This window comes from Eschscholzia californica, unplaced genomic scaffold (genome assembly GCF_041429995.1).
Source record: "Eschscholzia californica isolate CP2 unplaced genomic scaffold, dmEscCali1.0.p SCAF_4, whole genome shotgun sequence".
Lineage (NCBI taxonomy): Eukaryota > Viridiplantae > Streptophyta > Magnoliopsida > Ranunculales > Papaveraceae > Eschscholzia > Eschscholzia californica.
Window position 1 is genome coordinate 42,297,973 of NW_028238461.1, and position 25,192 is coordinate 42,323,164.

General features: G+C 36.2%; 5 protein-coding genes across 6 annotated transcripts; 3 read left to right on the plus strand and 2 right to left on the minus strand.

Moving 5' to 3' along the window:
• The first annotated feature begins 709 nt into the window (after nucleotides 1–709).
• LOC147544820 (histone-lysine N-methyltransferase, H3 lysine-9 specific SUVH1-like) lies at nucleotides 710–2,705 on the plus strand. The gene is made up of 3 exons (XM_086635765.1): nucleotides 710–722; nucleotides 1,522–2,103; nucleotides 2,668–2,705. The coding sequence occupies exons 1-3, from the start codon at nucleotides 710–712 to the stop codon at nucleotides 2,703–2,705; spliced, it is 633 nt and encodes a 210-aa protein (XP_086491891.1).
• Nucleotides 2,621–6,379, minus strand: ERCC1 (nucleotide repair protein). The gene is made up of 9 exons (XM_086636421.1): nucleotides 5,685–6,379; nucleotides 5,469–5,565; nucleotides 5,126–5,229; nucleotides 4,765–4,864; nucleotides 4,457–4,533; nucleotides 4,122–4,221; nucleotides 3,941–4,012; nucleotides 3,668–3,736; nucleotides 2,621–3,253 (listed from the first exon to the last, which is right to left on the minus strand). The coding sequence occupies exons 1-9, from the start codon at nucleotides 5,936–5,938 to the stop codon at nucleotides 2,828–2,830; spliced, it is 1,299 nt and encodes a 432-aa protein (XP_086492547.1). The 5' UTR covers nucleotides 5,939–6,379; the 3' UTR covers nucleotides 2,621–2,827.
• Nucleotides 6,375–10,056, plus strand: LOC147544822 (homer protein). Its single transcript, XM_086636422.1, has 3 exons — nucleotides 6,375–7,026; nucleotides 9,000–9,351; nucleotides 9,740–10,056. The coding sequence occupies exons 1-3, from the start codon at nucleotides 6,646–6,648 to the stop codon at nucleotides 9,916–9,918; spliced, it is 912 nt and encodes a 303-aa protein (XP_086492548.1). The 5' UTR covers nucleotides 6,375–6,645; the 3' UTR covers nucleotides 9,919–10,056.
• Nucleotides 10,057–17,807: 7,751 nt separating this feature from the next.
• On the plus strand, nucleotides 17,808–21,433 carry LOC147544823 (uncharacterized). Of its 2 annotated transcripts, XR_015224394.1 has the most exons (9): nucleotides 17,813–18,134; nucleotides 18,766–18,910; nucleotides 18,997–19,165; nucleotides 19,385–19,655; nucleotides 19,863–20,128; nucleotides 20,217–20,432; nucleotides 20,643–20,751; nucleotides 20,900–21,022; nucleotides 21,115–21,433. XR_015224394.1 is itself a non-coding variant. In XM_086638632.1 (8 exons), exons 1-8 carry the CDS (start codon nucleotides 17,984–17,986, stop codon nucleotides 20,959–20,961), a joined length of 1,389 nt encoding a protein of 462 aa, XP_086494758.1. In that variant the 5' UTR covers nucleotides 17,808–17,983; the 3' UTR covers nucleotides 20,962–21,433. The 2 variants fall into 2 exon arrangements, 1 of the variants encoding a protein (XP_086494758.1); XM_086638632.1 differs by having other exon boundaries at nucleotides 17,808–18,134; nucleotides 20,900–21,433.
• Nucleotides 21,434–21,457: 24 nt separating this feature from the next.
• LOC147544824 (putative E3 ubiquitin ligase complex SCF subunit sconB) lies at nucleotides 21,458–23,741 on the minus strand. The gene is made up of 3 exons (XM_086638634.1): nucleotides 23,543–23,741; nucleotides 22,331–22,490; nucleotides 21,458–21,901 (listed from the first exon to the last, which is right to left on the minus strand). The coding sequence occupies exons 1-3, from the start codon at nucleotides 23,619–23,621 to the stop codon at nucleotides 21,661–21,663; spliced, it is 480 nt and encodes a 159-aa protein (XP_086494760.1). The 5' UTR covers nucleotides 23,622–23,741; the 3' UTR covers nucleotides 21,458–21,660.
• Between the last annotated feature and the right edge of the window lie 1,451 nt (nucleotides 23,742–25,192).

Below are 25,192 nucleotides of genomic sequence, written 5' to 3' on the forward strand. Positions count from 1 at the left end.
TTGTCTCCAATGTAAAACTCTAAAGTTATCTTATTTACTTATGTGGCATGGTTATTTTTATACATAAATAATTAGTTATTTTAGAAAATATAAAAGACTTGATTTCTATTGGTTGAAAATGAAATATTGATGAGTTGGACAATTAGAGATATCTCAAGAGGACACTGTAGAAATAGAATGTCCTCTTGAGATATCTCTATTCCACTCTCGACACGTCATCTTAGAGATCCAAATAGAGTGTTGCATTAGAGATGATTTTTCAGAAAAAGACTCTAAAAATCCTAGGTGACTCAGAATTTCTAAGATTGGGTGTTGCATTGGAGATGCTCTTAATTGTTGAGTTTTCTTTTGAGTATCTCAACATTTATTGTTGTCACGTCATATTGAGACTCTAGTTGAGTGTTGCATTGAAGAATGTTTTTTGTCAAAAACTCAAATATTCTGTGTCAAATTGAGTTTTCAAGTTGAGTGTTGCATCGGAGATGCTCTGAACTCTTTGAAATGTAATTTAATTATACATTTATATTCCAAGATGAGATAAACTAAAAAAACCAGGCTGATGACTTAAAGAAGTATTAGAAACATTAACAAAAAAAAGGTGTACCTTTTAACACCCAAATGTGTATCCGATCAGTAACTTTTGGGGATTTTGAACTAGACTCTCTCTCTCTCTCTCTCTTTATGTTTTCAAATTGTGTATGAAGCTCCAATGAATTTTCTTGGTATATAATTGGTGAAGAAGAAGAGATCAAGAAAACATGCTGAAGAAATCAAGCCGAAATGAAGAAAAAGATGAAGGCCGGATTTTCATTTCTAATATTAAGGATAACTCGATTCTAATAATGAAAATACAAAATTATTGAAGATTTTTTTGGTCTCTTCCTTTTTAATTTCAAATAATTTTGCCTTTCTTATAGTATACATTTTCTTTTTTTAATCAGATTTAAAAACTTCACATTAATTTTGTCAAAAATTTCTACTCAAGTAGTGAGAAATCTTCACAAAATAATTAGAGTTAATTCCTATATGGCCCCCTACTTTGTGACCAGCTTCTTTTATGGCCTCATTTTTTTCGTAAATTCAAATATGGCCCCCTATTTCCAAGTATATGTCAATACTACCCTTCCTAATTCTAAATTTAAAACATTTCCACCTCACACCTCTCTCTCTCTCTCCACCTCATCTCTCTCTACAACTCACCTCTCTCTCTCTCTCCAATTCACCTCTCTCTCTCTCTCCAATTCACCTCTCTCTCTTCCAACTCACCTCTCTCTCTCTCCAACTCACTCCTCTATCTCTCCAACTCACCTTCATCTTCTTCGATTAAAGTCGCCGGCCGGCAACCTCCAAAAAAAAAAAAAAAAAATTTTTTCCTCTCATCTCTCTCTCTCTAAAAACTCCGGCGAAGGAGGTTTCCCTTCGCCGGAGCCGTGAACAGACCAGATCTGGTTTCCAGCTCCACCATTAGGTAATCAAACTCTGATGTTAAGGCTTTAAGATGTTTAGTTCCTTGGTTTCCAGCTCCACCATTAGGTAATCAAACTCCTCCTCCTTTTGTTCAAGCACCTCCTTTTGTTCAAGCACCTCCTTTTGGTCCTTTCCCTCCTGGCTACTCTTCATTTTACCCTTTCTTCAATCCATCTGAACCTCAAAAACCAATTCAAACTGATTACCCACAAAACCCTAATAATGGAACAACAACAACAACACTACCTTCATCTCAAACTACACCACCACCAGTTCAGTTTGATGGAGAAAATGGAGATGGGTGGATCAATAATAAGAAGACAAGAGTTGATTACACTGATACTATAGATATAGAAGAAGATTGGGAGACTCCCAAATCATCAAAATCTCGAAAGAAGGTAAAACCTAATTCAGATTTTAAGTTTTTAGTACCAGATGAGGGTGATCAAGAGTCTGTTACTGATTTACGGATTAAATTCGATGCACTTAGAAGAAGATTTGCTCAACTTGAAGATACAAAAGAAGTATCAGTAGGGATAAAGAGAGCTGATTTAAAGGCAGGAACTTTAATGTTTAATAATGAGCTTAGGATAAATACAAAGAAAAGGATAGGAATTGTTCCTGGTGTTGAGATTGGTGATGTCTTCTTTTTCAGAATTGAAATGTGTTTGGTTGGATTACATGCTCCAGTTATGGCTGGGATTGATTATATGACTTTGAAAAAATTTTTTTTTGGAGGTCGCCGGCCGGAAAATTTTCCGGTCGGCGACTTTAATCGGAGAATATGAAGGTGAGTTGGAAAGAGAGAGAGGTGAATTGGAGAGAGAGAGAGAGAGGGGTGAGTTGTAGAGAGAGATGAGGTGGAGAGAGAGGGGTGAGGTGAAAATAAGTGTTTTTAAATGTTTTAAATTTAGAATTAAGAAGGGTAGTATTGATATTTACTTGAAAATAGGGGGTCATATTTGAATTTACGAAAAAAAGGGAGTCATAAAGGAAGCTGGTCACAAAGTAGGGGGCCATATAGGAATTAACTCAAATAATTATAAGTACAACTAACCTGAGAACGTTAAATATTCTGCTTTTTTTACACAAATATTTCCATTTTTCATTCCTCATGTCACTAAAGTCTATTTTATTAGAAGAAACTATGATATGACAATTGAAGCAATTTATACAGTTCAAAAATGTAATATCTTATAGATTATAGTCTCAAGAATCCAGCTATAATACAGAACTGAATCCTATAAATACATTCTGCTCCAAGAAATGCTAACATAGTAGTATCCAACTTCTCAGAGCTATTTGAAGTGTTATGAGAGAGAACAGATTTGTTCACTGCATTGTACAGGGGAGTCGGGGACTATACCAGACTCAAATCCGCTACCTCATCGTCTGTCTCTTCAGCAGACTCCTTATCATCTTTTCTTTTGCTCAACTCTGGTTCATCTTTTGCTACTGCAGGTGAATGACTCTTTAGGTCGGGCGAGTTTTCCTCGTTTACCACTGTGGAGGGAGAATCCTTTACTTCATCCTTTTCCATTGGCTTCTTATGTACCTTATCAGCATATTTGGCAAAAGCAGCTGTTAGTGCAGACTTAACAGTCAAGGTAGGTTCCTTTTTCTTCTGTTTCTTAGCAGCTCTGACTATTTTCTCGATTTCATTTACTCCATCCTTCGAAGAAGAGGATCTTATATTAGACTCAACTGGTGCTTCTGAAGCAGTGACATGTTGGCTTGCAACATCACGCCTGAATGGTTCGTGAAATGTGTCGTACAAGCGTTTTACCTGAATAGTCGCAGAGGCAACAATTTTTAGGATAGCAAACTTCATGTTATTAACTAGCAAAAGGAAGAGATCTTAACGTGCAAGGGACCAAATAACTTTAGCAGTTAGCACTACACTTACTCTGACAGTACCACACACATCGTGTTGGTGTCAGATATCGATACCCGTTCGGTGTCAGATATCGATACCCGTTCTGGTGTCTATGTTACAAAACATAGGTTAAAATATCAAAACACCAAATTAGAAAAGCTCTAACAGTCAAGATAATCAGATGTTGCCCCCCGAAGATCATTGGCGAGATGGGTGGTGGCCAAACTATGCAAATTGCCTATGCGCAAACAATAGATATTAATTTTATGTGGATTTTTAACACTGAAAAAAATGTCCCCTAAGGATAGTACATGGGTATAATACCTTGCGCTCACCTATGCCAGGGCAGCGAGCCAAGTCTTCCATTGATGCATCCATTATATGAGAAAGAGACTGCATTTGAACACAAAATGAAAATTAACCATCTGAATCCTAAAACATAAATCCACTCTCGAGGAAACGCCATTGAAGTTCAAATGACCTGTTTTCCTGTTTTTTGCATGTTAAGTTGGATAGTATATCGACTATGTCCTACAATTTAGTACAACCAAGAAGGTTGAAGCATAATTGCCTACATGCGGATTAGCGTACCCTTACCCCAAAAGTAGAACCAAGAGTGACTACGTCGGTCTTGTTAACATGTCGAATTGTCGTAAGTGCTTGATTCAGCTGGAAAATTACACAATACCAAAATTTCAAGGTGTGATCTTTAATTAGATCAAAAAAACAAATCTCAATAAGAAACTAAAAGGCGAACTTCTATCAAAACGATAAATACCCGGGATAAATAGTCTGTATCCATTTGCCCTTGAAGAATGTCGGCAGGTTTGTTTTCGTAAACTTTTATAGTCTCCAAATACCGGCCACATTCCTCCAAGCTAAAGAAAACCGGAAAATACCAGAAAATCATGAAAACGCACAAAAAATGAAGATTGCTTCAAATTATCAGGAATGCATGCTGACATATACTTTTTTAGGATTGGTTATGAGGCAAGAAGATTTCTAGCAGACAGAGATACCAAAAGAGAGGATCAAGAACAAGCTTTTATACGAATTATGAACTTTTGACCACGTAAATGTTGTTTGCATGGTCGAAGAGAAAGAAAGAAGTACCTCCAAGCACATAAAAGCGTGCAATCATGAAGCATTGCTGTCCTTGTAACTTCATGTAAAGGCTTAATAACATCTTCCTAAAACAAAGGACAAGAACACCAGTTTCATTTGAACTGAAAATATGATTAAAAAAAAACAGCATCTCAACATTATATGCTACATCGAGTTGGAAATCAGAATCTTGTAACAATGCATATATGGATCCGAATCTTGTAACAATGTATATATGGATCCACAAATCCCACCAAAAAAACACTATATAGTTCATCACGAGGAACTTATATTTATGGAAAAACAAGATGACTTACCACATCAACGTGGCATAAAACAACTCGGAGCTTAAAGTTCTTCTGCAGCTCCCTTATTCGGTAATATAGGTAATCTGGATGCAGGAGATGATATCGGAGACTGCATCAAACAGTAAAGTTCAATCCACGAATTGTAAAACAAACGATGCCAGACCTCCATATCCAAGTACAATGACTTAGTAGCCAAAGAGCTACCAAGGATAGTACAAAACAATTAACAAGGCGACTCTAGGACCATATCAATCATTAAAATGAACTATACTCGGTAAGTCAGTAACTGTCTAGGCGACTCTAGTGCTTATGATATATTGGTACCAAGGAGGAAACAAGAAATGTAACAAAGATTGTAGAAGTCAAAAACCTCAAGTATAAGGCACAAGAACTCGACCCGAGCAAGTAGTCACAAACAACATCTGCAAACACCCACTTTACATTCCTAATGTATTTGAGTAATGGATTTCCCTTCTGTTCATGAACAAAGAAATCAAACATTTGTAAGATATCAAACCATATATTTTTCATCAACAAATAACTTGATAAAGGTAAGAATCATGAAGTTAAATAAACACATCATTTGCAAATTATCACTAAGAGGGTATTTGAATTTTGCACTTATTAACTGATTTTCATTTATTAAGTGCTGCTGGCAAATTTAGGGTTTTTGTCTATGACTAACAAGAAGTACAAGGGGGAGAGAAACTGACTTGTCTATGGCTAACAAGAATTGCATTCCGATGTGTAACAGAAGTAGAAGGCACAGCCGAGGAAGTAGAAGGAGAAGCCTCTGATTGTGGAATTGCCCTTAAAACAAAAACAAACTACCATTTATATAGATTCAAATATCTGTTTTGACAAATAAAAAAAACCCTAATCTGTTAAAGTCTCATTCTTTTCACAGGTGATGAGAGAGAAATAAATACCTAGAAGCATTATCAGGAGTTGGGGAAACAATCTGGGTAGAAATGGTAGGAGGAGGGGAGTAAAATTCGGTGTTTTTGATAAAAGAGAAGGCTTGGGAGAAAGAAGTAGAGGGATTGAAGAGTGAAGGAGGAGGTTTTGATTGAGAATTTTGAATAACCTCTTCGTAAGATGGGATCCTTATGAAACTCCTCTGTTTATTGCTATTTTCTCTCTCTACATCTCCTTCATTCTTCTCTTTTCTTCCTCCTTCCATCTCTCTCTTCTTTCTCTCTCAAGAATGAATTTTCTAACAAGCTCACAAATCACAAGTCATACAAAAGAGGGGTGTGTTTAAAGTCCCCAATCACTATGCCCCAAAGTTGTCGTAGCGTAGGCTATGTATTTTTCACCCAAAACTTAGTCAAAACAAGTTGACAACGTATGGTCTGGTAATCTCTCATCCGGCGACATGTTGCCGTAGAAGAAGGAAGATGGACAATACTCCCTAAACACACATTGTTGTCTTTAAATAAATTAGGGATTGCACTTAGCGAGATTGCCTTCACAACTTTGGGCATTATCTACAATATCTCCCATCTTTTTTTCTCTTACATCATCCCTCTCTTCGTACCATGTAAGCCTCTTTTTTTCTATTCGCCCATCCCTCTCTCAGCACTCCCTGAGCCCATCCCTCCCCTCACACTTCCTGTAGGCCTCGGATTAAGCAGTCCGAGGGCCAGACTGTGACAGTCCGAGAGCCATGCATTGGGGCAGTCGGATGGAACGATCTTGAATCGTGAGAGAGAAAGAGGAGGGTACTTGATTCGAAAAGACCAAAATAACCCTAATAAATATGTGTATTCTCATTTTTGTCCTCTCAAATTGAAGAAGATAAGCGAACGGTAACAAACCAACCACCCAATTTCCCTCCCTCTTCTTCTTCCGCCAAAAAAAAAGAAGAAATTCTCTGTAACAAAAACAATGAAAATCCTAATCAATTCAAGCTTAATTCCAACTATAAACCCTAGGAATGTAACTCCTAATTGCTTCTCTATCTCTTCTCCAACCTCAATTCGAACCTTCAATAGATTTCATTATCTATCTAAAACCCTAATTATGAAATGCAGTTTAGAAGAAAGAGAAACAAATGGGGGTTTAAAGGATGTATTATCTGGTATAGTGGATAAAAGAGTTGAAGAATTGTTGAATAAAGAGGAAAATAGGGTTTTGTTAGATGGATTAATGGAAGCAAGTCAAAGAGTAGAAATAGCTAAAAAAGAGTTAGCTGAAATTGAAAGACAAGAACTTGAAGCTACTCAGATAAGGAATTACATTAACCAGCTTGAAAGTAGAACTTCTGAGGTCTGAATTTATTCCATCATTTTTTGTACTGCTATGTTTTTTTTTTCTTTACAACATGTTTGATTCTTAAACCCTAATTTGATAGCACTAGTTAATCCAAGTTGACAACTTTTTTTATCATTCAATTGTTTAGTCACATGCCAAATTTACTCAAATTTGGTATTTCAAATGCTAATTTCACAAGTACTAAATCTCACCAAACTTAACCCATTATTCGCAATTTAGTAGTACATGTGTATTTAGTATTTTTTCGGGTAAAATTTGACCCAACTTTTCGAAATACTAACCTAGCTAGCAAATACACTAGAGTTTTAGGCATAGAGTATTTGTTTTGCCAAAATACGGAGTTGCTCAGTCTTTAGTTTCAGTTGGACATCTAACGCAAAATCAACTCGCCTTGAGCCAAAGGCCCTATATATTACCTTTAGCATTCTTTGAACCTACAAAGCCTTATTCTTTTGGGTGACATGAAACGGGTGCGACTATTGAGCCATCACGTATGGATGTAGTCCTGGTACCATATTAAGTTTGTCATCATCCAATTCAAAATCAGGTTTCGTTGAGTGGAGATGGCCTATATATTGTTTACTTGGCCTGAGACTTTTCTTTGCCCATGTGGGATAATTCACACACTAACCAGATTAGTACCACGAATTTTGTGTGTTTGGCCCCAATGTACCTATCAAATGGAAATGAAAGAAGTATAAGTAAACCTTAAAATATAAAATGACGAATGTGTTTTTGAGTAATATTCGTTCCACCTCATAACTACCTCCAAAATGTGGCTATTCAATTGGCAGCATCTCATTAATCTCATTCTTAGTCAGAGTATTAACTTGTTACTTCTTGATGCTATCATTTCCCTAGTCCCTATTGTATTTACTAAACTCGATGGCTTAAACAGTTACCAGTTCTTATGCTTTGCTAGACGTCTAGAACGAGGTTGCGAGTTACAAATTCTTACCAGTAGAATAAGAGTTATATTGCTATAAGTTCCTGTGCTCTGGAGTACTTTTCTCTCAATGAATCCCTCGCTCGTTTCATGAAGGACTAAATACTTAAAGCTTAGATGATGTAGGACAGAAATGGGAAAATGTAATTGACGAAGAAAATAACTTGATTATATTATAGATAGGCACTAACATTGCACTAGTACAAGCTAGGAATCACTCCTAGAGCCTTAGGCATCGCACCTTTGGGATATTTGCATCACACAAATACATAAGTTTGAATAGCTGCTGGAAAATCTTTATCTCTCCTCAAACAGCAGGGATACATGCCTTATAGAGGCATAAAACCCACCTTTGCCATCTTTACTTCTAGACTATTGAACTTCTAAACTCCTAGGACACTAAAAGACATTATAAAGGACATTTAAGACATTAAGGACACTATAAGACATTAAACAGACACTAAAAGACATTAAAACTTTACACAAAGTGGAACCATTTTGGATTAGGCCCACATTATTCAAGTTCCAAGTGGGCCCTTCATCTAAGACATGCCAAATCAGAATTTGGGCCTTAGAATCTTTCTTTTGACGCCTGCGATACACCTTTTGTGGTTGTTGCTGCCATTCATCTGTATCATTAGATGTATAAGTTATAATAACAAATAGAAAATTCACGATTTGTGCGTGTTTTATGATTTATCAATTTCCTTTCCTCAACTTCACTCGTGTTTTTGGAGATTTCATGTCTATTGCTTCATGATTAAAGTTCAAAACATCTAATAGTAATATTGGGTTTGTATATGTCTCTCAATGAGTCCGTCATTCGTTTCATGAAGGACTAAATAGCCAAGTTTATAAGATAATTTATAGTACATTGAGGATTTGTGGCTGCTGTTATAGCTTATCAACTCTTTTTTTCGTGGAAACCACTCTGTCTTCTTGAGGATTTCATGTTTATTGCTCCATGATTGTAGTTCAAAACATCAAATAGTAATATTGGGTCTATCTTTGTTCTTTTAAGATTGCAGAATGCCAAAGGGAAATCCTAGAAGCAAAAGTAATGGTTGAAGAGGCCGAACGCTCTCTATCATCGAAAATGGACGGTGAGGATGGAGGAAATGCTTTAACCTATAAAGATAAAGAAAGGTTAGAATCTATAAAAGCGGCATCCATTTCTGCAGTAATAGGCACACTAGCGGGACTTCCCATTATATTCTCTCAGGTGGCAAGCACTACTGAACTCATACTCCCTGTCGCTATCACCTTCATTAGCTGTGCTTTGTTTGGAGTTACCTTTCGTTACACAATAAGAAGAGATTTAGATGACATTCATCTCAAGTCTGGTGTATCCGCTGCCTTTGCCGTTGTCAAAGGTATTGGTAGTTATCTACTCAAATCTAATTCGTTTTGTTTGAACACTTCTATAAGTTCTGCACTATGTAACATTGCCACGAAAAGCACTTTCAGTATTGGGTATCAGCCAAACAATGATATTTTGCACACACACACACACACACACACACACACACACATCTATGTATATTATATAGTGTTGTCATAATTATTAGGTCCTTCGTGTGTATACCGCTGAAGTGACAATGAATACTTGAGCATCCAACATGAGTATCTGAAGGTTTGCTTATATCTGACACGATAAAAGATACTAAAACGAAATATCCAAATCAATCGGCACCTCAACTAATATGGCACTTCGGAGCTAGACTGCAATCTCTAATTTTACTGTTGTTTTGGGAAATGCAGGACTGGCTGTACTTGGGGCAGGGCCACCTTTGGAATTAGATAGTGCAAGTTTCATATCACATGCTGTTAATGGTGCATTATATGTATCTGAAGAGCTCTTTATATTTGTTTTTGCATCTGTTAGTCTTGATTTCTGCTTTAAGATGAGGCTTTTGAGTCCTTTCCCTATCAAAGAGTGAGTTTCACAAGTAATGTAAATTTCTTTTTTCTTCAGGCACAATTTGCTCTTGTAATATATCCCGGCATTCGTGGCCTCGCTTATGTGAAAGGTTCTATTTATACTATGATGCCCTTATAATTAAAATCCTTGGCTAAAATGCTACTAGTATTTCAAAATTAATTAATTTTTCTCAAAAAACTGTCAATTTAGCTAGAAATGTGAAGTTCCCCTAGATTAAGCCTTTGAATGAAGACCATTGAATTGATTTCTAGTACAAGATTTGAAGGGGATTTATTTGGATTTCATTAGGTCCTAATAACATTGTTTAAACCTACTTCAGAAGGTTAAGTCAACACTACACTAGAAAAATCATGATTAGTTTAAGTTTATTTAAAATGATAAACATTTTTCTTTTTGATAGCATAGGTTTTGGTGAAGTAATTAATCCCAATCTTGGTGGGTTTTGAATAAATCAAGAAATCTTAATATTGATTAATATGCCAAGAAGACCTACCCCTGAAAGTTGATTTAGGAGGTAGGGTGATTAGCAGGCAAGGAGATCTTGTTTAGTCTTCACCAAAATAAACAAAGTTTCAGTAGTTTTCTTCACACAAAAAAAAGAATGAGTTATAGCAGGAAAAAAAACTAAGTACACCATTGCGTTTGTCTCGTCGAGCTCTTAAGTTTAGAGCCAAGAATCACTCAAATTCGATTTCGGATGAATGAGATATCCAAGTCTGAGGTTTGGACGAAGTTTGGTTAATTAAGGGACTAAATCGCAATAAGAAAAGTTGGTTTGGGGGCCATTGCGCAAAACGAACAAGTCCAGATTGGCCGGCTCGCATTCGCTCCGCGCTAATGCGCCAGATCCAGTGGCTCGCATTCAATTCATTGTTGAGTTAATTCCTATTTGCCCCCTACTTTGTTACCAACTTCCTTTATAGCCCTTGTTTTCCATAAATTCAAATATGACTTCATTTTTTAATGTAAATGTCATAACTGCCCTTCCTATAAAATATTTTTTCAAAATAAAAAAGATGACTTCCACCTCACCTCTTTCTCCACCTCACATCTCTCTCCAACTCACCCCTCTCTCTCTCCAATTCACCTCTCTCTTTCTCTCCAACTCACCTTTCTCTCTCTCTCCAACTCGCCTCTCTCTTCTCTCAAGAAGGTCGACGCCCGGAAAATTTTTCCGACGGCGACCTACAAAAAAGAAAACCTCTTCGCCAGAGTGTTTAGAGAGAGAGAGAGATGAGAGGTTTTTTTTTTAAGGTCGCCTTCCGACCGGCGACCTTTGTCGGAGAAGAGAGAGGTGAGTTGGAAAGAGGTGAGTTGGAGAGAGGGGTGAGGTGGAGAGAGATGTGAGATGGAGAAAGAGGTGAGGTGGAATTCATATTTTTTATTTAATTTTATTTTAAAAAAATATTTATAGGAGGGTATTTATGACATTTACATTAAAAAAGTTGGCCATATTTGAATTTATGGAAAACAGTGGACCATAAAGAAAGTTGATCATAATATAAGAGGCCAAATAGGAATTAACTCTTCATTATTTGATGTATCTTCCTGTTATCTCTTCATTGTGTTTCAAGAGACATTTGAAAGTTCAAAAAAAAAAAAAAAACCACGGGAGGCATACTACACAGGTTAGAAGGTGATAATATATGGGCATACTTTATTGCATTTAAAAATACTAGTAGTAGAATATTCCAGAATTGACTGGGGGGGGGGTCGAACCATGTTATTATGGTGTCACGTGCTGTACCAAATAACCATTCTGAGGAATGAAGTTGTCGGTAAAGTAGGAGATATTTTGAAGAGCAACGTTTAGGCCGTGTCGTGTTTTTCTAAATTTGTTTTCAATGTGTAATCTTAACTTCAACTTTTGATGTTACTAAAGATAATCACCCTCTTTAGTTGGTCTAGCCTAGGAAATTATTTAAGTAAAAAGTGATTTCATTTCCCATACTTTGCTCCAAAGAGAGCTCTAATCTCAGTGATGATTGTCTTTAGTTGAATGACACTGGTGGTCGATGGTCGATTGTCTCCAGTTGGATGAAGTGGGTTTCCTGGCAATCCTCCTCAAGGTCCCTTTTAGAGGAAAACAGTTTTGACGAAAAGAACATTTTCCTTCGCCAGAGAGAGAGAGAGAGAGAGAGATAATGAGAGAAGGAAGAGATAGTAGTGGTGGTTGATGGTGGAAATTGTGGTGATGGTTGAGGAGAGAGGAAGATGAATATTAGAGAAAAAAATACAACTTAGTACATGTTGGGCTAAATTGAAAATAATCCCTAAATTAATATTGATTGTTTTCTGGATGTCCAAAACAACGACCATATGTTTCCACAATTTTACACCAGTCAAAAATACAAATGTCTCACAACTCTTGACTTACCCTTCAAAGGTAAACCATATGGACCATCATACCCACGTTTTTTGGTATTTAAGTTTGAACTATTATATATTTTTTTTCCTTTCAAGAAAATAAGCTATTATAGATTGTTCATTTGTTCTATTTACAATCAACATATGTTTTATTTTAAAAAGAAAAATTCTTGGTAGTAAGATTACTCCTCATAAATCACTAACATGTATTTCTTTTTTTTGTTGGTGAAAGAAATGTATTTTTGTTGTTAATTAATATTCATTTGTGTTTGTACCAACTAACTAGTGTAAACTAAAAAAAAATACATTTCTTTGCTCCCGAATACTGAAAAAAAATACTAAAAAGAGTCATTTGTGTTTTTACTGTAAGGATTTCAATTGTCTGAGTCAGAGACATTTTACTCCCGAATACTACATATTTCTTTTCAAATGAAAAATTTTGAACTTTTTTTTTTTTGAAATGTGAAATATTATTAAGCCACAGGAGTTCTATTACAATACATATTCACTAAAAAGTAAGGTACATTTCTCCAAGTCTTCAATCTATTATTCTTGCGAGCCCATTTTGCTAGCTTGTTAGCTTGGATATCGAGAATTCTCTTTGTATGGTTGAATTTAACGTTGTCAAATCTATTTCTGATTTCTTTAATTTTTCAGATGTGGATCATCGATTTTCATTGTATCTTGTGTCTCGGGTTCTTCAGGTGATGAATAAGGTTGATGTTGTCTCTTTATATTATGATTGCCTTGTGATTGTTTTCCTCTGCCCAAGTGAGCCCATGCAGTATAGCAATTGTCTCACTCTGTTCGCTGTTTCGTGCTCAGGTCGTAATTACTTTAACTTTTACAAAAGTTGATTGTGCATTGTGTACTATTAGACTAGTTCTAATATTTGTATCAATATTAGTAAAAGATGCATCTACATTTATTTTTAAGTAAGGTAACATAGGACATTGTCATTTTTCCAGACATGCAAGAACTGGTTTAGTTAAGACTCTGCTGGTTCTAGTGAATGCCATAATTAAATTTATCACCGAACTAGTATTATTAATTGTATGCCGGAAGCAATTATCACATCTAGTTTTTCATATGTGCCATAGAATGGTAACAAAGTGAATATCGTCTGATGTGTAACTGATTCGATTTTGATCCTGCCAAGAAAAAATCCAATCTGTTAAAGCAGGGCCGTGTCTGGCCCAGTGCGGGCAGGACGGCCGTGTCTGGCCCAGTGCGGGCAGGACGGCCGCACTGGGCCTCGCACCAAGTAGGGGCCCACAGGTATAAAACCACACCTGAGGGTTATTTAACGTTATAATTGAAGTTCATCTATAGTCCTGTAATATCTCAACGGCTCAGGGGAAACATGTTTGGTTGGCATATCACAGGTCATGTGTTCCATCCCCACTGTAGTATGTTTTTTTTCAACAAAAACTACTTTTTTGCATTGAAAATGTTGGTGCATGGGCTTCGATCTTATGAGTTATGACCTTAGTTATGTCACCCAAGCATTGGAAATGTTGGTGCATGGGCTTCGATCATATGACCTTAGCTATGTAACCCAAGTAATCAAGCCTTTTACCATCTGAGTAAGGCAAGGATTTTGACAACAGAAATCTTACTTAGAAAATAATTGAAAGAATTATTTAGAAACTTGATACTATGAATTTAGTTTCGTCAGCAAGTTAATATCTTTTGTATCATTGAATAGTTTTAAAAATGTTATTTATTGATACATAGAGTATTTTTCTAACATTACGTTAACAATCAAGAGGCCTCCAAATTTTTTTGGCACAGGGCCTTCCAATTCTCAAGCACGGCCCTGTGTTAAAGATACAATATTAGTCGATATGATGTTAAAGTGAAACCAAATATTTTCGCTAAAGGACAATGTAAAAGTGCATGTTCAATGGTTTCTACTTCAGTACAATTAGGGCGTGCATAAGAGTTTCCTATATACTTACCTATACGATCACGGAGTAGGAGGGCTTTCGTGCAAATTTTCTATATAAAAAGTTGAATGCGAGGAATCGTTGGGATAAACTAAAAATAAATTTCCAGTTGATAAAAGGAGGGGCCTGCGGGTGATTGTTGATGATGGGATACTGATACATTGATTTAACCGAGAAGTTTCCAGATTCAGTTAGAGTCCATTTCGTTTGGTCGGTACTTTTGTTATGGAGGTGAATAGCTTTGATAAGATTTTGAGTAGGTTCATCAAAATTAGCACTGAGGATAGCAAATTTTGAACTCTAGTCATTCAATTAAAATGTTCATTTTAGGTTATATTATATGTTGTGGATTTCAATCGGAGTCATACTTCATGTCTTACTCAACAACAAGAGTCAGACACTCTGATGAACCAGAAGAACATGTTAGAAAAAAAGTAAATTAATTAAGGCTCCCAACTAGAGTAACCAACTCATCAATTTAGCTTTGCAACAAAAAAAAAAAAACAAAACTCATCAATTTAACTTACTTAAGTGTCCATCAATTTGATTTGACTCCAAGACCTACAAAAATAAGTTTATTGTACTACCTTTAGGTGTCAAAATGGAGTTAATCCCAAAAATAGTTAAAACATTATCATTTGCACATATCCCCTTTTCTCCTCAACTTCATTTTATCTCTCCCCCTCTCTACTTCACCATTTTTTCTTCGGCTAAAGGTCGTGGCCACAGACAATTTTTATCGGCGACCGTCAACCATAAAAAAAAATTATTTATTCTTCTCGATCTCTCCACTGTCTCTTCATACCAACTCTTTACTATAGTGAAAGGGGCCCCCTCTTCTGGAATCTAGTCTGGTTCGAGGGTTAAAACCCTAGATCGAGCCGAAGAAATTCTACTTATGAAAATGCAAACGAGAACCCTAGATCAAAGGAGTGAAGAAAGAAACAAAGAAGAAGAAATATATAAAAAAATTCGTTCAAGGTCTCCATCGAAAGTTGTAGACCGATAACCTTTTGCTGGAGAAGAAGGGTGAAGTGGAGAGAAATAGGGAGATGAAGTGGAGGAGATATGAGATGAAGTGGAAAAAAAGAAGAGGGAATAATGTGGAATTAATGTTTTATCATTTTCTGAGGATTAATTTCACATTGGTTCCTAAAAGTATTTTCGAAAAATTATTATTTTTTAGATTTTTGGCGCCAATTAAACTGACATACACTTAAGGAGGGCAAATCGACATGGTAGTCACAAATTAAGGCGAAATTATACCTTAAATTTGGCCAGAGCTCTAGGGAAATCAAATAGTTTCAGGGGTGGAACATTTTAAAGAGAAAATGTGAAATTTTGGAGATTTTTCGGGGAAACAAATTTTAAGGGGAAACAAAACATTTCTTCTTCCTCTTCTTCTTCCCCTTCTTCTTCATCATCTTCAACTCTGACCACCAACTCCGGCCACCATTTCCGGCCACCACCTCCGACCACAACCACCACCACCACCTCCGACCACAACCACCACCACCACCTCCGACCACAACCACCACCACCACCATTTTTTCTTTTTGTTTCTTCCTCCTCTCCCCACTATCGCTCTCTCTTATAGTTTATCTCTCTCAATCTCGCAGTCTCTCTTTCCCTCTCATTCTTTCTCTCCTTCTCTCTCTCTCTCTTACAGTCTCTCTCTCATACACAGTTCCGGCGAAGGAAAGCTTTTCCTTCGTCGGAACAAGACCTAGAGGAGGGTAGCCCGACCACAAACTTTTCGTGGACAGTCGGCTCACAAAATGGTTCGTGGTCGACAGACCCACGAGATTTCGTGGGTCGGTCGGCCAAGAAACATTTCGTGGGCCGACCGATCACGAATTCTGAAACTGCAAGAGAGAGAGAGAGAGAGTTTAGAGAGAATGAGAGTGAAACTGAGTATTAAGGTTTGGTGATCGGAGAAACCGAGATACAATCAGAAAAAGAACGAGAATAGTGAGAGAGAGACAGTGAGAGCGATAAAGAGAGGGAGGAAGAAAGAGAGAAAGATGCAAATGATGATGGTGGTGGCCGGATTTTGGTGAGGATGATGGTGGTCGCCGGATTTTGGTGATGATGGTGGTGGCCGGATTTTGGCGACCCTTACCGGAATGGAGAAGAAATGGTCAACAAATTTATTTTTCCCTTAATAATTAGAAAATATACTAGTCAACTAAAGTTGACCAGTTTTTGACAAAGTCTTCACACTCCAGAAACTATTTTGATTTCCCCATTTATGTGTTGTGCAATTGGGGGTTCACGTTTACTGAGCGGAATTTCTTTGATTTTAGCAAAAGAAGACAGATATATGTTCTTATTCATGTAACATTAATGAACTCAGATAATCGACGTGTTTTAGATGAACCTAATATATTTGACGACATAATATATACAGACGGGCTATCTCTCCTCTCTTTCTCTCTAAAACTACTTTTACAGATCTTGATGTTTTCTGGAGGGATCCCTCCTCCGAATTTTCCTCTTTTTAGTTTATGTTATCTTTTAGATCTATAATAAGATCTTGGAGTGTAGGTTTTAGAGAGAGAGAAACTATTGAATCAAAACCCATCCTACACAGTATTTTTTCTCTCTCTTAACTCTAAAAAAATGTCATCATCATCAACAACATCGCCAATTCTCTCTTCTTATTGGGTTCTTCCTCTTCTTCTTGTTTTTCTCTCTCTAACATGGATCGCCGATGCATCTCTTAACATTACAACAATTAAATTCCATAAAAGATATAATCCACTTTTGGTGATTTTAAATGTTTATGGAGTGGAAGTATGGATATAGATGTTAGTGAGAAAAGAAGATTCACTGTTGCCGATTTCTACCATGAACATCTCAATAAGATTGAAGATGAATTTACAACTTAAGAGAAAAGAACGATCAAGATTTCACTATTATTAGTATAATATTATTGTCGTAGTTTTCTTAATGTCGACCTTTAGGGTCTTTTAATTCTCGATCTTTAGGATCTCTTTTTGTCGACTTTTAGGGTTTTTTGTTTGAGTTTGTGTCTTGTCAATTCTTTTCCCTTCATGAGGCACTTTGCATTCGAAATTCTGTGTAGAACTACTTATGTAACTCTCATGTAGTTCTCAGAAGAATAAAATCTCTCATGTAATGTTGTGGTACGATTAATGAATGTATTTATAAGTTTCTTAAAAAAAAAAACAAAACAAAACAAAACAAACATTGACATAATTTTAGGTCCCTTACTAACCCTAGTTATACAACTAGTTTATAGAGAAACAAACACCACTTAGATTTTGAGTGAGTGTATTAATTAACACCTCCCTCAGCCAAATACTATAGGTCAAAGCATTAATGATACATCATCACATGTTATGGTGGAGACTATGACCCATACACAAGACTTTGAGGCTAATTGGACCCACCAATTAAATTAAATCCAACGGTCAACCTCGAAAGGCATGTCGGTGTACTATAACTACAAGATCTAATCTACACCGACAATAGTCCAACCATAATCCCTCTAAGATCATGACACGTGGACCTATAAATCATCGAAATACGTAACATCGTACTTTCTGTTCTGATCTCAATTTTGCACTCACTAACATAAAGAGAACGAGAGAGATATTATGAAGTGATAGAAGAAGAAGAAGAAGAAGAAAATAGAAATCTTCATTTCTATTGGCACTCACTTTCTCTCTCTACTTTCTTCTTTCTGTTCATTCATTCTTTCTCTCAGATCTATCTGCAGAGATGGAGATGTTTTATTATCTTGTGTTTGGAGCTCTATCCATGGTGGTTGCTGTATTAGAGTTTAGTAAGAACAACAAAGATCGGATTAATACATCTTCTGCTTTCAATTCTTTCAAGAACAACTACCTTGTTGTTTACTCTCTTATGATGGGTAATTCTCAGATCTGATGTTCTTAGCTTAAAATTTTACATTTTTTATCTTAATTATTCGTTTCTAAATTGTGGGTTCATCTTCAAATCTGCTTCTAATAATGTGATTTATGATTTTGGGTTAGGGTTTCTTTGGATCTAAAATTTGAATATATATACTTGTTAGGAGAAAATTATGTCTTTAAATTTGCTTTTGCTCTTTGGGTTTTTGTATTTGTGAATATTGAGCTATTTTTGTGTGGATTAAAATGTTGGATCTGGATTTGGGTTGAGTTTTCTGTAATGGGTGTGAAATGTTTTTATTTAATGTTATGAATTTAGGTGGTGTTTTGTTAGTTCTCATACTTTATACCTTTTTGAGGTTACTGATCTTAGGTTTGATCTGATTATTACTTTTCTTGATATCTAAAACAATTTTCTTCAATGGGTACTTGTTTTTCTAGCTCCTTTAATCTATAAGCTACTTCACATTTCACTTTGGATCTGCAATGTGGGTATTTGATAAACTCACTGGATCCCCCATTACTATAAAAACTTCGAGATCAAATCTTTCAGAAGCAGTATATGATGAAAAGTTAATGGTTTGGTTGTTGATGATGTTTCTAATTAGTTCTCCTTCCTACGGCGAATAGCTGGGGATTGGTTGCAGGGGCCTTATGTTTACTTCCTTTACAGCCAATATGGTTTTTCCAAGGGAGATATCGGCCGGCTATTTATTGCAGGTTTTGGATCCTCCATGTTGTTTGGGACTATTGTGGGATCTTTGGCTGACAAACAGTGAGATTTCGTGCAAAATTTTGGACGTTTTTCTCTGATCGAATTATTTGTACTTTTAGCTCATTATTTTTTGTTACCAAATTCAGGGGACGAAAGAGGGCGTGTATCACGTACTGTATAACGTACATATTGAGTTGTATCACCAAGCATTCACCTCAGTACAAAATTCTAATGGTGGGGCGTATATTGGGAGGAATTGCTACTTCTCTCTTGTTTTCTGCCTTTGAGTCATGGCTAGTTGCAGAACACAACAAGGTGAGGTCTTCGAAACCTGCATTTGAATCGCAATAATGGGTCACCATAATTTCACCTATATCCGATGAAGGATTTTGAATTCCGAAACTTTAAAGCCACAATAAATGGTTTACCCACTACTAGATTTTCCTCAGATTTAATACCAAAGTTTTCCTCTTCTTCAATATATTTCGGGAATTTTCTTAACTTATCATCTAGTTCTTCCTTGAATTTGTGCAGAGAGGTTTCGAGCAACAGTGGTTGTCTCTTACATTCTCGAAGGCAATTTTTCTTGGAAATGGTCTCGTTGCTATTGTTGCTGGATTATTCGCAAACATGTTAGCTGATAATTTAGGATTTGGTCCTGTTGCTCCCTTTGATGCTGCTGCTTGCTTTCTTGCCATTGGTATGGCCATTATCTTATCATCATGGGGCGAAAACTACGGAGACGCTTCTGATAACAAGGATTTGCTTACCCAGTTCAAGGGTGCAGCAGTAGCCATTGCGTCTGGTGATTTCCTAACTCAATTTTAAGAAAGAAAATATCTTTAAAGCAACAAAACTTCTTATGTAGATTAGAAAATATCATTCTTTCAAATAATCATAGATTAGCTCTACTGCTTCCGGTAATGATAATATATTCCCAATGGATATAATGGTCGTCTTTAGACTACTTCGCAATCAATCAAGTTTGACATTTTTATTTGATTTGGTTCAGATGAGAAGATTGCGTTGCTCGGTGCAATTCAATCCTTGTTCGAAGGTTCAATGTACACCTTTGTGTTCTTATGGACTCCTGCTTTAAGCCCTAACGATGAAGACATTCCACACGGTTTCATTTTTGCAACATTTATGTTGGCTTCTATGTTAGGAAGCTCCATTGCTTCACGATTGATGGCACGTTCTTCTCTCAAAGTTGAAAGCTACATGCAAATCATTTTCGCAATTTCTGCCGCGACCTTCTTACTTCCCATTGTCACCAGTGTAAGAAATTGATTCTAATATATTCGAATCATAAAATCCAAATTTATATGGTGATTGATTCTAACTTTTACTTCTTTCATGAAAACAGCTCTTGGTACCACCATCCAACGTGAAAGGTGGGAGCATCACATTTGCAGGATGCATTCAGCTCTTTGGGTTCTGTACATTTGAGTCCTGTGTTGGTATTTTCTGGCCATCGATCATGAAGATGAGATCTCAGTATATCCCTGAGGAGGCTCGAAGCACCATCATGAATTTCTTCCGTGTTCCTCTCAACATCTTTGTGTGCATTGTTCTATACAATGTAAGTAGTCTATTAGCTTCTACTTCAACTGATTCGACTTTAAATTGTATTTATCCAAGATCAATTTCTCAAAATTCGGCTACATTCCAAATTCTGCGTTGTGATCTAAAAATTCTAATCTCGGAATCACTAAATTGAATAAATTATTACATTCAATTTTCAGAAACTGGTTGAAATAGAAATTCACTTTGTTTTCTTGCTATTTTGAAGGTTAATGCATTCCCAATCACTGTCATGTTCGGTATGTGCTCTATTTTCCTATTCATAGCATCGATCTTGCAGAGGCGTCTCATGGTGGTAGCAGAGCTCCACAAATCAAGTAAGTTCCATAGTAGTACTAACTCATTATCGAATAATAAGTAAATTTTTAGCGCCATTGCATCAAACTCAATAATCAATTAAGAAAAACTATTATGGTTATCACTATACCTTGTTTCATTATCTAAAATGTGCTTTCTTCGAAACAGAATCTCAAGATTGGACATCTGTGAAGGATAGGGACTCAGAGGTGGAACCATTGAACATCTAATACCTCGAACACAATCACCGAATTCGGACAGGTTCAAAATGAACCTAAAAAGGGCAGAGAAGTATGATTTCTTTTTTTTTCACCATAAGATGTTTAGTTGCAGTTTGGGTAGTTGTGATCAATCCTATAAATAACAGAAGCCGAAAATTATAGGAAATTTGTCGATTCGTTAATGGATGAACAGATTCTGAACCATAATCAGCTGCTGGAGGTTTTGATGCATGTTTTGTGCTTCCTAAGCTGTTGTTATTTATTAGAAGCTAAATGTTCTTTCGACCTCAGATGTAATTTTGGTTTCTTCCTCTTGTTTCATTAGGGTTTTAGAATTATTTTTCTTTCTCCAATTTGTTTATCTAGAGATATGAAGACATGGGTCTTCTCAAACTTTAATCTGTAATGAGTTTCTTTGAATCTTACTTGTATAATAGATAGATTTATCTCTAGTTCTATAAGAAGTTTATTTGGCTCTCAATTTTGTCTATTGGAAGTTCAAAAGTACCATTTAAGAAAGCTTTTCATCATCAAATATTCAAATCAAACCACATCAATATGTACAAGCAAGCATACATATAATCAAGTTTCATTATAATACATAAGCAAAAGCTAACATGTTTACATGATCAAGATTCTGACGCCGAATCTCTTTGCCTTTTAAGTTTTTCCATCAAATAAATAAAACCAGGCCCCGGTTTTGCATAATCATAGAGCTCGGTTTCGTTTTGCATCATTTGATTCGGTCTCCAAGTCGCCAAGAAAGAAAAGAATCTTGTCAAGAATGCCTCGGCATTGTTTCTCCCCTTCGAATGACTCTTCTCTAGTGGAACGGTTTCTTTTGTGATTATTTACACTTGTGTTCCCAATTCTAGAGCCAAGATATCGTTGAATTTCACCCTGATGAACAAGATAGTAGTCTGCACCTTCTCTGATAATCTTTAGTCCTCTGAAATATATTTTCATAAACATCAATCCAAACTTAAATTGGACAATGGAAGAAGGAAACACCTATACGCCAACGACCCTTGGTTCGAGTGGTAAGAGGATTAGTCTTCCACTTTAGAGGTCAATGGTTCGAGGTGCGCTGACCATTAAAAAAAACACCTATATTGCGAAAATTCTTTACAGATAGAAATCGACCAAGGGTATTGCTATATGACACTAGTATAACAATATGACAGTACACATACAATTCTTTGTCAGGATTACGAAGTTCTAATTTTTCCGACTTTCGAATAAACCCATTCTAGTAAGTCGTTAAGACTCTCTCCTAGAGATATACTCACTACTTTTTCCTCTTAAGACTGTTATATTCAACCGAGAAATCAACATAGATACTAGACGAGCCATATTTTAAAGAGAAGTTTCGACTTACGATCCAACTCGATCACAACGATCATGAATTTCAAAAACATGTTTCCATGTTTTGGAATCAATAGGTGCATAAAATGCTGTTTGATCATCTCCCCATCTCTCCTTGAATAAGTTGCGCCAGAGTATATTCTCAGAGGCCAAACCTTTCCATTTCCTGCAAACTATATCAATGACATAGACAACTTTAGAGTTTTCTAATCCACCAAAAGATATAGACACTAACATATTATAAACCTAGCTTTGCTTCATTGAATAATTTCAATCTTAATTGCCTTAAAGATCACTAAAGTACTTGTATGTGAGATATAGTTACTTGCAGGAAAAAGGATAATCTAGTAACGAAGAATATTATCGGGAAGTCCTCTTCACTCATTGCCAATTGTTTTTTCATTGGATGAACATGGTTATCAGAACTAGGCCCACCACCCACACGTGTAGGTTCAAAAGCACACGTACTTTATATCACTCACAAAGAAAAGAAAAAAAGACTCGTGTTTGGCTCAAAAAACGCCACACACGAGGGGACGTGTGAGAATAGCTAGTTACACATGCAAAAAGGGTGATCGACTAACAAAGAATATGATGTCTAGGTCTTCGCTACTCATTTCCAGTTGGTTTTGAGTTCGATTACCAACCCACAACCTTGGTTTCTAGAGGAGATGCACAACCATGTAACTAAATTTAACAGTTCTAGTTAGAGTAGACACTCATTTTCTCATACTCTTATGGGTGCATGAAGGAATATTTTGCAATTCACTTTTTAATAGAAAGAGACTTACAGATCTTAACTTTTTTTTTTTGTTGAAAACAGATCTTAACTTTTAGAAAAGATAAATGACATGGGTAAAGAACTCAAATATTAAGATCTAGGGTTAAAAGGAATTTGGTTATAATAAAAAAAAAAAAAAAGCAATCTTTAGATCCAAAACATAAATTATATAACCAAACCCCCCAAAATCTCATATAAATTCTTGATAAGAACAAAAAAGTAAGATTATTGTGAGGTAAGAGGTGCATAATTGGAGGCAAATTCAGTCCAATCTATTTCAGTTTTTCATATAAAAATGAAAACCCAGTTATTAAAATTACAGAATTGGAAGATCTAATTCAAGAATTCTTCAATTGAATTCCACAAAAAAAAACGATTAAGAAAAAAATTGGAGATTTAGGGGAAGATAAAATGATATTTGGAGTTGGGGTATTAATGACCCACCTTGTTGAGCTGTTGCGAGGTTCTGATGATTCAAGAAACAAAAGATCTTTAAAGATAATTCTACTGGTAATCCATCCATTCTAATTTCAACCTAATTCAGTTCGTATCTCGTTACAGAGATCAGGTTGTAAGTAGATTTAGAGAGAGAGAGAGAGAGATGAAATGTGTGTATTAGATTCACTGCCATGTGTACTCCCGCGAAAGAGAGGTTTTATACCGCCAAAGTTAATTATAGAACCTGAAGAGGTTAGTTAATGTATGGAGGTTCTTTAATTGTTAAATACACTCCCCGTCTCTTGGTGTTTTTTTTAATAGAAACTTCATTTCATATTAATTTAAATTATGAGCAATAAACAATACTTGATACAATGTGGAATGTTATTCATGTCCCATAAACCGGACATGTTTTTAGAGAGAACCAGATTGGCAAGTTCATGAGTAACATAATTACAATGTCGATAACAATAAGGAAGTGAACTGACTCGATAATGTCTTCAAATTGATGCACGTCTGACACAAATGGTCGGTATTGCCATGGAATTAGGTTATCCTCTTGGTGAATACATTCAATCAAGGCTAACGCATCACTCTGAATGATGACTAGTCGAAGACCCTTTTAACTGATAATTCAAGTCCGAGTAGTACAACATGTGCTTCCGCCATAACCGCTGTCTGACAAGTTATATATTTCGATTCCCCGAACAAAAGAACTCCATTGTGATCCCTGGCTACTGCCGAGAAACTGGCTCCTGAAGTAGAAAATACACCATCCACATTTATTTTGATGATCGATTCTGGAGGAGGGATCCATTTCATTTGAATACATTGAATCAACTCGGTTATGTTCGTCCCGATAGAGGATGAGTTCAAATTTAGAGTCTGCCACCATTCTCTAATATTTCATAAGACTATATGGTTATTGTACGCAGTCGAGTCAAAGACCAATCTGTTTCTTGCCTTCTAATGTTCCCATAAGATAATACTGACTTTGTTAAAGACAACAAAGTCATCTGGTTTGTGGATCCATTCATCTAGTTTCTCAACAATTGTCGTAGTAGAATCAAAATTCCCCAAAGTAAGTCCCGGTTGGGTTGTAATTTGCCGTACAATACCACAATCCATAAATAAGTGATTTGTTGTTTCATAAGAATTGGCACAGCAGGGCCAGTTGATTGGAATTGAATTGACATACTTTTGTACATTCGCTTTAACAGGTAAACCTCCATGGATTAGCCTCCAAATGAATGTGCGAATTTTGGGGCGTAATCTCGAATTTTTGTAAAACCGTTTCCAATCAAACTGAACTACCGAGATTGCTGACTGAGTAGAGTTGAGAATTTATTGATAACCTAATTTCGTCGTATAATCTCCACTTCTATTTGGTTGCAAAATTCTCATCTAAAATAGTTGTAGGAAGATGGATTGATAAAATTTTGGTTGCAACTAATAGGGGAGAGAGAAGCTCTGGGGTGACGTCATCAGATCCCCAATCTGCTTCCTCCCCTTTCTCACTTTAACCCTAGAATACTACTCCTTGTTTCAACCACTTTCCAACAGTTTCAACTCAATCTTCATCCTAATAAACTCAATCTCTTATCTTTAGTAACATTAACCATCCCTACAAACAGAAACTACCTTTAATCGTCCAAG

What these genes read in the sequence shown, in the direction of transcription:
- LOC147544820 (XM_086635765.1), top strand. An exon ending in TGTTCCTGGTGTTGAGATTG is followed by an intron (nt 2,104 to 2,667) that starts GTGATGTCTTCT and finishes AATATCTTATAG; the next exon opens with ATTATAGTCTCAAGAATCCA.
- ERCC1 (XM_086636421.1), bottom strand. Translation starts at nt 5,938, where the DNA reads ATGGAAGGAGGAAGAAAAGAGAAGAATGAAGGAGATGTAGAGAGAGAA. An exon ending in CTCTTGGTTCTACTTTTGGG is followed by an intron (nt 3,737 to 3,940) that starts GTAAGGGTACGC and finishes GTTCAAATGCAG; the next exon opens with TCTCTTTCTCATATAATGGA. An exon ending in CTGGCATAGGTGAGCGCAAG is followed by an intron (nt 3,254 to 3,667) that starts GTATTATACCCA and finishes GCGACTATTCAG; the next exon opens with GTAAAACGCTTGTACGACAC.
- LOC147544822 (XM_086636422.1), top strand. Translation starts at nt 6,646, where the DNA reads ATGAAAATCCTAATCAATTCAAGCTTAATTCCAACTATAAACCCTAGG. An exon ending in TTGAAAGTAGAACTTCTGAG is followed by an intron (nt 7,027 to 8,999) that starts GTCTGAATTTAT and finishes TGTTCTTTTAAG; the next exon opens with ATTGCAGAATGCCAAAGGGA. An exon ending in TGCCTTTGCCGTTGTCAAAG is followed by an intron (nt 9,352 to 9,739) that starts GTATTGGTAGTT and finishes TGGGAAATGCAG; the next exon opens with GACTGGCTGTACTTGGGGCA.
- LOC147544823 (XM_086638632.1), top strand. Translation starts at nt 17,984, where the DNA reads ATGGAGATGTTTTATTATCTTGTGTTTGGAGCTCTATCCATGGTGGTT. An exon ending in AGCAGTAGCCATTGCGTCTG is followed by an intron (nt 19,656 to 19,862) that starts GTGATTTCCTAA and finishes GATTTGGTTCAG; the next exon opens with ATGAGAAGATTGCGTTGCTC. An exon ending in TGTGCATTGTTCTATACAAT is followed by an intron (nt 20,433 to 20,642) that starts GTAAGTAGTCTA and finishes GCTATTTTGAAG; the next exon opens with GTTAATGCATTCCCAATCAC.
- LOC147544824 (XM_086638634.1), bottom strand. Translation starts at nt 23,621, where the DNA reads ATGGATGGATTACCAGTAGAATTATCTTTAAAGATCTTTTGTTTCTTG. An exon ending in CCTCGCAACAGCTCAACAAG is followed by an intron (nt 22,491 to 23,542) that starts GTGGGTCATTAA and finishes TCATTGATATAG; the next exon opens with TTTGCAGGAAATGGAAAGGT. An exon ending in CGTTGTGATCGAGTTGGATC is followed by an intron (nt 21,902 to 22,330) that starts GTAAGTCGAAAC and finishes AATATATTTCAG; the next exon opens with AGGACTAAAGATTATCAGAG.